This window comes from Synchiropus splendidus, chromosome 3, assembly GCF_027744825.2.
Source record: "Synchiropus splendidus isolate RoL2022-P1 chromosome 3, RoL_Sspl_1.0, whole genome shotgun sequence".
NCBI classification, from domain to species: domain Eukaryota; kingdom Metazoa; phylum Chordata; class Actinopteri; order Syngnathiformes; family Callionymidae; genus Synchiropus; species Synchiropus splendidus.
Window position 1 is genome coordinate 28,716,904 of NC_071336.1, and position 14,733 is coordinate 28,731,636.

At 41.1% G+C, this 14,733-nt stretch overlaps 1 protein-coding gene across 1 annotated transcript; it reads left to right on the top strand.

Annotated features, from left to right (window-relative positions):
- The first annotated feature begins 315 nt into the window (after positions 1 to 315).
- On the top strand, positions 316 to 2,075 carry bhlhe22 (basic helix-loop-helix family, member e22). The gene has a single exon (XM_053860587.1). It carries the CDS (start codon positions 346 to 348, stop codon positions 1,138 to 1,140), a length of 795 nt encoding a protein of 264 aa, XP_053716562.1. The 5' UTR covers positions 316 to 345; the 3' UTR covers positions 1,141 to 2,075.
- Positions 2,076 to 14,733: the final 12,658 nt, after the last annotated feature.

Consider the following 14,733-nt stretch of genomic DNA (forward strand, 5'->3'; position numbering starts at 1 on the left):
GAGCGCACACCCGGGGAGCGCATGTGGGTTTGTTGTCACCGTTTAAGAGTCATTAATTAATACGTTAACCTGACAGGGGAGGGGTGCGGGGGGGTCTGTGTCCCAATAGGCGAATCGTTTTTAATAACCCGCCTCAAGATAATGATGTAAAAAGAGGCTGTGAAGGTGAGAGAGGGAGATGGAGAGACGGAGAGGGGGAGTTATTAGAAGAGTCTCCTCCTCGTCTCTTCACCTCAGCTGACAAGTCGAGCAAGACCACAAGTTCAGCTCTGACAGAAGCAAAGTCAGACCACGAGCGACAGAAAGAAGTCTCGCCATCGCTGCCCGCGGCTCGTCACACTGAGGATGGAAAGGAGGATGAACTTGACCAGCGCCGCAGACATTTTCCACAAAACTCTCAGCGCGGTGTCCACGAAAAAAATGGACGCGTTTAGGTCCGGCATTGAGTTGCAAGCAAGAGACCGCCAGTCGCCGATCAGCTGCTTCGACCAGAGTGACCCGGACCCCATCCAGCCTGGAGGACTGGCAGGCGTGAGAGGGGCTCCGCTCGGGCTGCCCACCGGATCTTTGTGCGTCAAGTTCGGAGAGAGCGCCAACAGGACGTCCGCGGCGGAGAGCAGCGGCGGGGAGCAGAGCCCGGACGATGACAGCGACGGTCGCTGTGACATGGTCCTCCTGACCGACTCCAGGAACGGGGCCACAGGGAAAGCAGAGGGAGGTAAGAAAACCAAAGAGCAGAAAATGCTGCGATTAAACATCAACGCGAGGGAGAGACGGAGGATGCACGACCTGAACGACGCGCTGGACGAGCTCAGAGGGGTCATCCCGTACGCGCACAGCCCGTCCGTGCGCAAACTCTCCAAAATCGCCACTTTGCTGCTCGCCAAAAACTACATCCTCATGCAGGCGCAGGCGCTGGAGGAGATGCGGAGGCTGGTGGCCTATCTGAACCAGGGCCAGGCAATATCCGCCGCCTCCATACCCGCCACCACCGCGCTCGCTGCTCCCGGACTGGGCGCTTACGAGCAGCCGCCCGGATACCCCCCCTTCCCCACGGGGGTCGGTGCCTCCACTTGCCCCGACAAATGTGCTCTTTTCAACAACTCCAGCCTCTGCAAACAGTGTACTGACAAGCCTTAACCCGGACTCTGATGTACAGACACTTTAGAAAACAAATCGTCCAAGTCAGTAGACTAGAGACACCGACGAATACTTTTATAATATTTAAAAGACGCATTCGAACTTTTTTTTGTTAAAACAATACTTGATTGTGTATATAAATCATCCTTGAAGTGCTGGTGTGAACGGCCGAACACGAACTGGGCCTGCAAGAGAAGGACTCACTCTTCAGGACTCCGTGATCTCTGTGACCTGACAACTCGGGACTTTTCCACTTTCAACCATCAAAACTCGCTCACTGCTGCTTTCCCGTTCATCTGCTGGTTTTTATCACGACCCAGTTGACGGACTCTCGATGGTTTCGGGCCTGTTTGTCCTGACTGCTTTTGTTGTGGAATGTCACAAAGGGGAACTTTAAAGGTTGACGCGATATTTATGTGTGAATAGTTGCGCACTACTATCGTTATTCTCTTTTCTCATACTGTGATTAAAATAAAATCTCAGACGACTTTAGAAAACACGAGCCACGTTTTGAATCCAGTGTCTTTTGTAATCAGTATTTCTTTTTGCTTGCATTGCACCTTTGTCTTTAATTTATCTGAATTGTCAGTGTAGATACTTGAGTCATAATAAGAGGAACGTTTGTATGTACTGAAGTGTTGGAAAGATTTATTAAAAATATTTTGAACTACTTCTGATTAAAAAATCGCAAAGGCTTTAAACATCAAGAAACATTTCATTTATAAATTAAACATTTCGTTGTCAGTGCAATTACAAAATAAATTTCACAATTTATACGGAAATTGCTGATCATGCTTTTCTTCTTGTTGGGAACTAGAATTCAACGTCAAGATAATTCCGACGTGAAAGCAGCAGTTTGACTTGTAAACAGCAGCGTCTGACTGTTCTACCTGACACCCAATAATGAAACGCATCATTAAAGCAATTAAAGCTGCAGAATGTGATTAAGGAATGTAATTACGACACCGTTCACTGCCGTAATTTGCTGTCTTCAATCACAGAGAGTCAGCTCGCTCTTTGTCCTGCTACGTCAGTGTAAAAACATTCGGATGCCACACACACGCAATTGATCATATTCTTTGAAGAAGAACAAAACGCGATATATTTGGGCAAATACACTGCTCTGGGAATTATGAAAAAAGCGCAGCGATGCCAAAAAAAGGAGGGGCGCAATGGTTTCAGCACCATGGATAGAGACACAAGTTAAAAAGTTGCTTATATCATTTGCTAAAACATTCATTAGAGAGATTTCCAAAAAGTAGTGTAACGAAAAAGGCTTTCATTTAGCAATGTAAGATTTTAAAAATAATTTATAGTCAAATAGTTTAAAAATATTATAAAGAATCACTTCTTGGGATGAGCTCTTTATCTAATGTTATATATATATATATATATATAACATAAAAAAAAGATAAAACTGCCCAAAAGATTCTAGATTTTATTTCTACTAAATTAACATGACTGTTTCATGATTTCTTCTTCTGTTGTGATTTGCCTGCAGACGCAAAAGGATGTTTTTTTGATAGTAAATACACAATCATTACATATATGTGGGAAGTACACATGAGGTCCACTGAGGTATTTAAAGAATTTTCAATTCACTGATGAGTAAACACAAAGAGTTTGCGTTGTTGTTTTCAGCCTCCGATCTCAGCTTTGTGTCTGAATGATGCGCTGTATTCCGACAACAGGGTCATTGCAATGTCCCATTTAATCCCATCAAACTCCTGAACACTGTGAAACCGCACAAAACACTTAATCAAGCAAAGAAATAATCAGAGAATTCAAGCCGGTGATACTGGAAAACTTTTGGTAAGGTTGATTTCTTTTCTTTTCTTTTTTTTTTTTTTTTTTTAAATCTTCAGTTAAAACCTGACTATATCATTCATTATGCAATAAGCATTAATTCACAAATGACTGAAGCATTTAACCCATGCTAATATTCACATTAGCACAGAGGAGCAGGACCCCAGGGGCCAGACGGAGCCATATGTGTGAGGCAAACAGTAAAGAGGGAAACAGAGCAAAGCACGAGTCAGATGGAGCCCCACAACTGAGCTGCTTGTACATCCGCGAAGCGAATACACTTCCTAAATGGGAGGTTCATCATTGAAGAGAGCTTTATTTTGCTTTTAGTTATAGGAGTCACAGACACTCAGCATGCTTCTGTCAACTGGACAAGCTGCTGAAATGTCATGACCACGCATGGGGCTCTCAAATGTTCCGTTGGTGGGCTGGAGTGGGCAGTGATGCATCAATCTGTCACCAAAAAAAAGATGTATTGCCATCATCTACACCCAGTCTTATTGCAGCTTCTTTTATTCATGAGTCTAATAAAGCCAAACAGGAATACAAGATAAAAATAAAAGTCTTCTGTTTCGATTAAACTATCCAATTCACCATATCAGGGTTTTTCAGGGTGCACACTAATAACACCAATGTGATGTATGCTAAAGATGATAAACAGGAAAGTCAAAATATACATAAAAGTGCAGAATTGAAATGTTTCCCTCGTATCAGTGAGAGTGTGGCAATAGATTCCTCCCTGCTGTGTCAGAGTGGAAATATAGATGTATGTGCTGCACTGGCGGAGGCACCAAATCAACTGCTGGGTGGTAATTCAGCTCTGGCAGGTCGCTGATAACAGCGTCTAATGTTGTCTTTGTGTTGTGATCACACATACATCTGGATAATAAAGCAACAGAGGTCAACTCCCGCGTATGTCAAGTAAATAAAATAACACTCGAAAGAGGGAGCGTTGAAGGAATTCAGAATTGTTATTTCAATGTTAGTTGAATTTTCTCCAAATTGAATCCCATATACATTTGTTTTTGTTGTATTAGCTCTATAAAGTTCTTAAAAAAAAGTGAATTCTTGAACAAGTGAGCACTTCACTCGGGTCTCCTGATTTGTGAAACCACATGGTACAGTGGTTCTATCTCATTCATACCATAAATATTAGGGCCACCTCTTTATGGTGTGATTTTTATTAATTAATTAATGAATAATTGCACAAATACAGCTCTATTTCAAATCCTCACAAATGTTGCAATGAGAACCATGCCAGTGTACTTATACTCTTATGATAAATCTTCACATGAAAGCCAATCCAGAGGGAACTGAAGAAAACAGAAAACAGAAGTCAAGACGTCCTACAGCCCAAAAACAACAAACACGAATCTAACTGACTACTGCATCTGTGACTGAGTGTCAGACAGCAAGTGTATGGGTGCTCTGTGATGGACTGGTGACCTCTCCACAGGAATAGGTGCTAGACATGAATGAATGGCAACACAGTCATTCATTCATGTCTACAGATGACTGAGCAAGCGCAAATCTTATCTTCATGGCGAAACATTTGAACCTGTCACCAGTCACGGTCACAATAAGTCTGAGTTAAGGGCCATGTATTCTGTGATCCACGTGACTACCTGTGCAGGTATGAGGTAAAAATTTAGTTTTTAAGCTTAATTACCGAGAGTTCTCTGAGTTCTCTTTTTCATGTGTTACCCGATAGACGACTCAGATTTCTATCTATCTATTTCTATCCATCATCCTCGATGGATAGAAATCTGAGTCTGCCCCCCCTGACCTGCAAACTTCTGCACATGAGCTGTGATTCTGATGTGATGTTGTGGGAATAAAAAATAAATAAAATAAAAATAAACAGTACATTATTATATAGAGTTATAGAGTTATTATTTAGGTCAGATTGAAATTCAACCAGGCACACTGATTTTAAGGGCCTTGTTATACCAATGATTGATGTGCATGACATAAAGAAACAATATTTAAAAGATTAGACGGGATATTTGAAGACAAAATGGAACAAGTAAAATGAACCAAAACATGAAGAATAAATTATCATGGCCCGGGAGGTTATGAGATCATCAAGGTCTGTCTGTCTGAGGATTTCAATAAAAATTGAAGAACAGGTGATGAACTTTTGGTAATGTTCCGAACCAAGTTCCTACTACCCCTGGCTGTATCATATTAAACAGTATACATGCAATATTGCAAATAAAAATCATCACGCTTAATGAAACTGGCGCAGCCAACAAAGACTGAAATATCAACAGTCTGTCAACAATATTGTTTACATTTCAGGGAAATTCTTGAACACATTGCAGATTGAGATTAAGCCGATATTCTCTACATCCCCCTTTGTTTTTATCCGAGCACATGAAGGGGATGTTATGATAAATATGTTTACTCAGTAAACTGCTGTTCACGATCTTTTCATTGAAAATCCAATCAATCAAATACTAAATATTTTGCAATGAATTATTGTCAGTTAATCATCTACCGGATTCCAATTTGCCTAATGAGCTCTTTATTTATGATGGTGTTTTTCAGTGCTGGACCCAAGGTCACGAAAACATATGGTGTTGTGTTTAGCTGTGAAACCTCTAACAAGGTAGAATAAATGACGTGTTTATCGGCTTAACTGGAATACAATTGTTGGGTAACATCTCTAATATTCCTACTGCCTCCATATTAATCAGATTACTGTGCAGACAATAATCCTCAAATTCCTGTTTACCGATGGCTTTGACTTTGCCCCGTAATCTGATGTTCTTTTATTCCTCAGAGAGTTACACTTGTCGTGCTGTATTAATTTGTCATGTGGTCAATAGTTGTTTTTCGCAGAAAATTCAATTTGAAAGAAAAGACCAAAATAACTGCAATTCTACACCCATGTCTGGGTGCACATGCACAAGCACATATTTTTGTATCTCTGTCCTTGTGGGCACCTCTCACTAGTCTCTCACTAAAACAAATGGGACTCTGAACCAAATTCCAATGCCACTTTCATTCTCAAATTTTATATATATATATATATATATATATATATATATATATATATATATATATATATATATATATATATATATATAATTTATTTATATTATATATATATATATATATATATATATATATATATATATATATATATATATATATATATATATATATATAAAATTTGAGAATGAAAGTGGCATTGGAATTTGGTTCAGTTTGGTTCATATACATATATATATGATTGATTGTCTGTTTTATGTCATTATTTAAATAACCAGGGGAAGTTTGGAGTGTTGTTTGTTGAACAAATTATTCAAGGATAATAGGATTGTACACTTCCTTCAGTTGCCACCATGACGAAAAAAACACAAGATTTTCTGCTCTGGCAACAAATCAAGATTTCCTGAAGCATTTCAAAACCAGACCTTAAGAATGATATTACAGTCATGTATCTCAACTAGATCCTGTCCGTCCATCTCGCACATGATTGCTTCACCTGATCAACATGCAGATCCTGATCCCCTCGGGGTTTATTAACACTAAAGCACCGTGGAATTAATCTCCTATCTCTGACATTCATTAACTCTTCCTGTGCTTTGAGTAAAGACACGTGGAAAACACAATAACGGAGTTGATCACTCAGCTCTGTTCACACACAGATACACACACACACTCAAACATAAAAGACCAACTGAGAGCACACGCTCATGCACGAAGCCATAAAACAGCCACCGTCTCACTTAAGTCCTCTGACACTGCGCGTGATTTGTTTACATCTTGTTTAAATGAACTATTCATTATTCCAGAGTGAGATGGAACGCTGATTAGAATGTTATCCGAAGATTAAGATGCACTTTGAAGGGCAAGCACTGACTTAAGTTCAGGAGTAGACACTAGTTTGACTGAACATAATGTAATACAGTCTGTTTTGGAATTGAAAGGAGTTTAATAAAATCACTGTAATTTCCCTCACTAATATCAGATTTTGTTGTGTGTGTGTGTGTGTGTGTGATTTTAAGTTACATTTTTAGCCACTAAATGCTTAATGTTCCCACTTCCCACGCAGTCTGCTTTAGTTTCTCAAATCTGTTTTATCCATGAAGCAGGGAAAAGAAACAACAGAAACAAGCAGTCAGACACCGCTGGTCTGTGTTAACTGTGTCCAGCTAAAGACCACTTGACACAGCCGGATTTAGGCCAAACGTGGACAGTGTGAAAACAACAGAGGTCACTTCAACTGGTTATAAAAATGACAGTGATGACAGTTTGAGATGACAAGAAATACGAAAAACAACTCCTCAAAAAGTAGATCTTTGAAGCTTTTGGAGAAGTTCTTAACTGTATCTAAATCTGCTTGTCCATGTTTGTGGATCTTTGAGCAAAGCCACTTCTTTGTCTTCCAGCATTTACCATCAGGGGTTGCCACAGTAAGTCAGCCTCCTCCACCTCCACCAATCTTCATCAACCTCTGTACTCACACCTTTCCTCTCTATTGGTTGCCTTTCTCTTCATCTTACACTTCCCATCTCCATCTCTAATACCCTTAGTCCACTGACTCCATAAGTACTTCTGATATACTCATTTCTGATCCTGCCCAACCTAATAATTCCCAATAAAAACCTGCACAACTCTATTTCTGCAGACTTCATTGGGCAACAGATCGTACTTCAATATTTCTTTTTGTCACGGCTTAACATCCGTTGGACATCTTTAATCTCTGTAGTCATTGTGTACAACGTCATTATACTGATTCTTTTTTTCTTGTGACATGGGGCTCAAAATCATCAAAGACGACTGATGTGGGTGAGTACTGTTCAGTTATCTCATTGAAAAGTTATGAGAATAATCTCACTACAAGACGAATCTATTTGGTGCTGTAAAACACCATCCACTATTGGAGGTTACTGACCAAGACACATATTTTCAGTGAAATCCAAAGAGTGCCATTTTCATTTTGGGACAATGGTCGGATTTGTTGAGGGAGAAATGTAACGATCTGTTTGGTTCTGCTGAAAATCTGTCATGTTAGCGGAGCATGAAACCTCAGCCGTTAGTGTAACACTTGCTTGGCTGATCCTTCTGATGTGCTGAGTGCTACTTGAGGCTTCAGTGTATCTGTCTGAGTAGAGGTCTTTAACAGCCATGAATGCCAAGCATGGGGGAGGCAGGCCAGGCCAAGCGTAACCACGGCGGCCCAATGTCCTTGGCTCATTGGCGGCCTTCACCCCACACTCCCTGCACAGTGAATTTTATGGCTAATTTCCGGCAATTTATCCTGGCACTTTCAGAAGAGAGATTCCTGCGGGAATAATGTGCATAATTTGCATAAATCATCCTGATAGAATGCATATCAGTATGTGACCCCCCTCCCACTCCACCGCTCCCTCCCTGTCTGATGCTGCAGCGTTTACTTTGTAATGAAAACTGACTATTTTCCAGCCACACAAACACGGAAGCCATGAGACAGAGGGCAGGGTTTAACCAGGTGATTATTGAGAATCAAACTGATATGCCTGAAAATGAGTAGTCTAATCTTAACTTAAATTTCTCACAGGAAATATGAGATTATGTCTTCAAAAAGCTCCGTTATCCTCTTAGAGCAGACTTTTATTCAAGTAAAGCTGTGAATGCTTTTTGGTTGCTTTCTGGTGCCAAAAGTGCTTCTGCGTAAACAGACTATGTCTGAGCAGCAGAGACGGGGGTCAGTTCCCAACATCTCCTCTTTGCTGTGATCTGATATGACGTACAGTGATAACATGCATATTCTCTCAGACTGCGGGCATTAGAGTAGCAGGCGGTGGTCAGATCGACTTTGCTTGAAAACCCGTTTTTAAAACAAGTAACTCACAAAATGAGCTTGGGCAGCAAGTTTTTGTGTTTTTGTTTTTCTCAGTCATTTGGTGTGCGAAATGAAAAGGCACTTCAAGGAGAACGTGAAGCACTGCAGAGCAACTTAAATAATGAAAAATTGATAGATATAAATATTGTGGATAAGGCTGAAATAAGACATACAAGAAGAAACATTTTTATGATATGTGAGCTAAAGAAAATGTTATTTCAAAATGTGTGTCAAACTGATTATTACTATTATACATTCAATAAAATCCATAAGGTATATAAAAGTTTTTGAACCTATTAATGTACTATGAGAAAAGTTGTCAGTGAAGGGAACAGAATTACAGAAAAAATGATGGGGAATAATATTCACAATAAATGAAAAGCTATGCACGAGACATAATAATACCAATAATAACAATAACAATATGATAATAAAGTGGGTAATAACTTGCATCTTAATATTTCTAATACACTTCGGTAAAATCATTATAACGAAAAAAAGATAAATTTAATGGACATAATACGTAATCTAAAAAAATAAAAACAACGTTGACAACACTGCCAAAGCTATGCACGGAATGGTAAACAGACTGACCTCATAAGAAGTACACAAAACCTGTCTAAATTGTAGATTTAGAATGTTATTAATGTTTTTTTTAAAGCATAGCATTGAAAAATATTTAGTTTTAGTTTTCCATCAGTTGTAGAGCAGTGGGTCTAAGGATGTCAGTGGGCTGAATTTGGTTTTCTGATCCAAGGAAAGAAACATGATCTAAACAGCAAGCAGCAGAACTAATCTGAGGAGACACGCAGACAGAATGGGGAGCGCAAGACTAAGGACCGCACTTGTTAGATGCATTAGATTTTGTGACAGAGACAGTTAAGAGACAAGCACGATACACTGCAACAATGCATTTATTCCAAAAGCAGCCGTTATCAAAGTGAGCAGTTTTCTGTGGCCTGGCTCGCGAGTTCCTCCACGGGGCCCGCACCCCCGAGTCTCAACATCTCACATGCTATCACTGGTGACAACAGGACAGTCGTCTGCTCGGTGGACGTTAATCACAATAATACAGGGCAGGCTAATCACGACTCACTGATCAAGCGCTAAATGACATGCCTGGCACTGTATAACCAGCCAGTTGCAGAGGGATTCACACACCAAGACTTGCCCCCTTTTGGAAAACGGGGGGAGGAGGTGGCGGACAGTGGCTATGAGGCGGGTGCACAACCATCCAGACAATAATTACTCTATGACTGCGGTCACATTAAGGATCAGTCAAAGCAGATTAATTTCAAATGATAGCATTGGTACCTCCTAAATGCAGATTTCCTTAATAAGAGGGAGATTGCGTCGCTGTGAGGGTTGCTATTTGGGTGCTCCGCTTCTTTACCCGAAGAGACAATGTCTTATTCTTTGCATAAATCAGGGAGTGTTTCTGCAAGCTTGTGACTGCCGCCTGCAGAATGTCAGGGCAGCATTAGCACGCTAATGTGCGGGCCAAGCCGCTCACACTGATGTTTGTGTGCCTCCACTGTATCGCCGGCTCAAATGAGTCGGCGTGTGCGGTAGGTCTTTCACTAAATACCCTGAGAGTTACCCGGAGCAGAGGACAGCATCTGTTTGTGTGCCTGTGCCGAGCAAACAAGGCAATTTAGGGAACGCCAAGGGAGCAGCTAATAAACACAACCTTATTCTCGCTTCCTCCACCTGGCTCTAAATATCACAGCGCCGCTCTGAGATCACCCGTCTGTCTTTGTTTAACACAGCATTTGTGTGGAAAAGACGCCGCACCAAAGACAGCTTGACCTGAGCTAAAGGTCCAACGAGTGCATGTTTATGGCCGGAATGAAAAGGCGCGTGTCACCAATTCAGGCTGTTTAAGAACAGCCACACTTTAAGGCTTACATTTTCAGCTCCACTGAAGCTGAATCAAAAACAAAACCTGCATGGTCCTCCCTACTGGATCCCGAATGAGAATCAAGTGTGAAAAGCCACATCGCACATTTTAGAGTTATGAATGGTCTTCATACAATTAAACCTGCCACAGATCTATATAGTTGGTCATAGTCCGAGGTCGCCAGGTCCGGTCGTCTGTGTTACTTAATCAGATGACGTTTGAAATCTTTTTTTTCATATACAGGATTAAAAAAAAAATTAGAGAGATAGATATTAGAGAAGCAAACAGTCATAGTAACCACTGGTTCTTTCTTCAAATGTAAGACACCTCTTCTCTACCTGTTCCCCAAATCTCTTTCTGTGTTTGGTGTTTTGAAGAATGAAGTCGCTTTCTGTGACATTGTCTTAATGTGGTGGAAAACAAAGAGACCTGCAGCTTTGCTCACCACTACAGACTCTGACATGCAGCCAAAGTGACACCCAGTGAAACCACACATCAGACTGGACAGAGAAACGGCGTCCAGCGCCAAACCCCGCCTCGGCTTTCACTTCATATCACACCACTGTCGGGCCAGAGAGTTGCGGCTTAATACATCATTTGCAGAAAACCACCAACCTGATATGTCAAGACTCAGTTTGTAGTTGTAGTGAATAATATCCAATGACATATCTGATGCAAAGGGCCAATGGCACCCATGGTTTATCTAAGAAGTGTGTGATCATTCAAATACAATATAATTTGTCCACACCATTGGCAACAACATCGACCTCCTGATTTCCATGCAACATCAGGAAGGCAGAGGTCACCCTAACTAGATGCCTGAGCTACTTGTGCTCGCTCATCTCAATGCTACCATGAGATCCTCACGGATGGCTCGTACTTGTACAGCACATTCTACACTGATCCAGCACCGAAAGTACTTTGCACTAAGACACCCATTTACACACACAATCACACAGTGAAAGCAGTAGGTTGCGACTCTGACCCATCAGGAGCAATCCGAGGTTAAGTGTTAGGCCTGATTGACCACTCTGCCTTCTGAGCTAAAGCATGTCGCCCCAGGTTGCCTTGCACAGTATCCTCTCCGAAAAGGAGAGTCCAGATAGCCATGCGCTAGGTTACCACCAAGATTGATGAACGTTCTGCAACTTGCAACTCGTCCAAAAATCCACATTATGTTTATATGCATTTTACCATCTTATGTTGATATTAAATGTCCGCTATTGTTCCCATAGATCAGCTTATCGACACATTTAAGATAGAAAGCCTTTCAGCTAGCGGGCAGCATAAACATTGCATGTTCTAATGAAACAGTTAAAAAATGTCAGGGTCCAGTCCATGGTTTTCCCTTCAATACCCTGTTAGAAATACACTTGTGTTACATCTGGCAGGCTCACAAAAATCCAAAAACCTAGTAGCCATTGAGCCTGGAATAAGAATGGAGGAAAATAAGTGCTAAGGAGGGATTCATTTGAGTTATTACGTTGATTAGATTCCCTGAAAGCTAATTAAAAGATGTTAGGACATGGGTCCCGGCAAGGATCAGTGGGGCTAATGAGGACCAATAGTGCTCGGTAATCTGCCTTTAATGAGGAAGGTTTAAATGTAAAGTTTGCGGGGGCGGGAATGGAAGGATGTCGGAATGTGGCTGCAATTCTGGAAAACCAATTCCAGGTCGCCGTTACAAGCCGTTACAGTGTCAAATCACAGCATCAGCAAAAATAAAGGAATTAGAAGTGTAATTCAATTAGACTGAGGAGATTCAGCACAATAAAAACAATTTATTATTAGGCAGTTAGCAGGACGGTCTAATGGCTGAAGGTCACAAAAGCCTGTGGAGGACTTTACGGCCCCTGGAGCAAACTTTTGTCAAGACACGGGTTATATCCAGCACCATTGTCCCCTGCATTCTCCTCTTATATGACACGGGTCAGAATCAGGTCATGACAGTCCTGCCAACGTTTCTCTGCTGCACCAATCAAATACGGAAAAACTAGTGTACAGCATTCTGGTATCTGATATGAAAAAGACTCAACTCCAGTCAACTAAAGCTCTAAACTGATAGCGACAAAAGTATTTAAGAAATTGATCAAAGCCATTTGACATGGAAAGCGTACAGAACTCGCATGATTTGCGTAAAACTTTCCCCCAATCTGTACAATCTGCAGCCAATGAAAGTTCTATAATCAGCCGCTGCAGCTTGTTAAGGAGAATTTCGAGGCTGCAATCTTCCACAGATGTTCACACAGATGTTGGTCAAGTAATTACAAAGATGAGGTACTTCAGACCAAATTTGCCTCAGAAAAATGTCATTTTAGCACGTCATTTAACAATGATGTTCATAATTCTTAATTCATTACAATCAAAAATCATAAATTAAAAGAAGAATAAAAGAAAAGTATATTATTATTATATTATTTAATAATTATTATTATATTTTATTATACTAAATAATCTAGAAAAGACTGGGGATTGTTATAATAATAATATTCATGTATTCACTACACATTTGTTTATATTTACTACGGCTTTGCAAAAAACAAATACTTTGTTTGATTTTTGACAATGTTTGTCATTTAGAGTAAACATAAATATTGTTTTGGTCAGTTTAAAAAGCTGTTTTCTGAATTCCCACAACAGAATAAGGGTCTAAACTGACAACAGGTGGTGTACGTGTACATTCACATATTTACCGTAATTTCCGGACTATAAGCCGCTACTTTTTTCTCGCGGTCTGAACCCTGCGGCTTATAAAACGATGCGGCTAATATATTGATTTTTACAGGGATATTCCAATCAATCGGCCACCGATTATGAAAGGCTGAACTCGTTGTGATCTGTGAATGCCCACCACTGCCTGTCATTGCCGGTCACAAAACCCGATCACGTGACAGCAGCCGTTCTGATGAATGTCAAGTTTGCATCCTGCAGCACATGCACGTTAAAGGGCGTCAACGCCACGAATTCAATACGATATTTAAAACACCAGCACTTGACGGAGCACAGAGAGTTTTCTGGTGCTCATGAAAGTGAAACTGCAGGAACCAGCGGTCACTCGCGACACTCGCCGGTCTGAGCGTGACGTTCAGAACGCGAAGCATATTGCCCGAGAAATAATCATTAATTTCACCGCGCCAGATGAGCAGCCTTTCTCAGGTGTCGTTTTAAGACGGAATCAACCGGGACCGAATCCGCTGCAGTCTTGTGTGTGTCAGATGCAGCGTTCGCGGTGAATCTGAAACTTTTGCAACCGTCCAGAGTGAGAACTTTCAGGAGGTTGAAGACACCACGCTGCTTCAGTTGAGTGCTCTCCCTGTCTCTCGGAGCATCCCGAGTTTTTAGAGTCTAATGAGCATGCTCTTTGCTGGCAAAAATATTGAGCTTCGTCACATCAAACCGATGACATCACGGGCGTTTTATTTACCTTTAAAGCGCTCAAATTGCGCTGTTTTCGCCCGCGTGTCCGCAGCTCTGCTGACAGAGACGATCTACTGGAGGGTGAAAACAGCGCTTTCTGAACACTTTAAATGTAAATAAGATGTGAGGAGTTCATGACTGGAGTTCAGAACATTGGCAAGATTGTTTCATGAGTCAGTCTCGACACTGGACCCCGTTTTCAAAACTAGTACTAGAGGATCGCCAGAAGTGATCCTCATGCATTTTCTGTGGCGCAGACAGCAACGGTGCACCCGCGGCTTATAGAGCGGTGCGGCTTATGTATGAACAAAATCCATTTTCCTTCTTAGATTTGGTGGGTGCGGCTAATATTCCGGTGCGCTCTGTAGTCCGGAAAATACGGTATTTGTTTTGATCTGTAATTGTATACATTTGTGCCAGACATAGATTGTTTTATTTTTTATTTGTTTCTCCGCTGTTTAGTGATACAAATACAAGTCCGGTTCAGGGTTGCGGGGAGTGCTAGTACCTATCCCAGCAGTCATTGCGCAAGAGGCAAGAATACACCCTGGACAGGTCGACAGTCCATTGCAGGGAACACACACCATTCACATAATTGCACAACTAGGGGCAATTTTAGAGTGTCCGATTAATT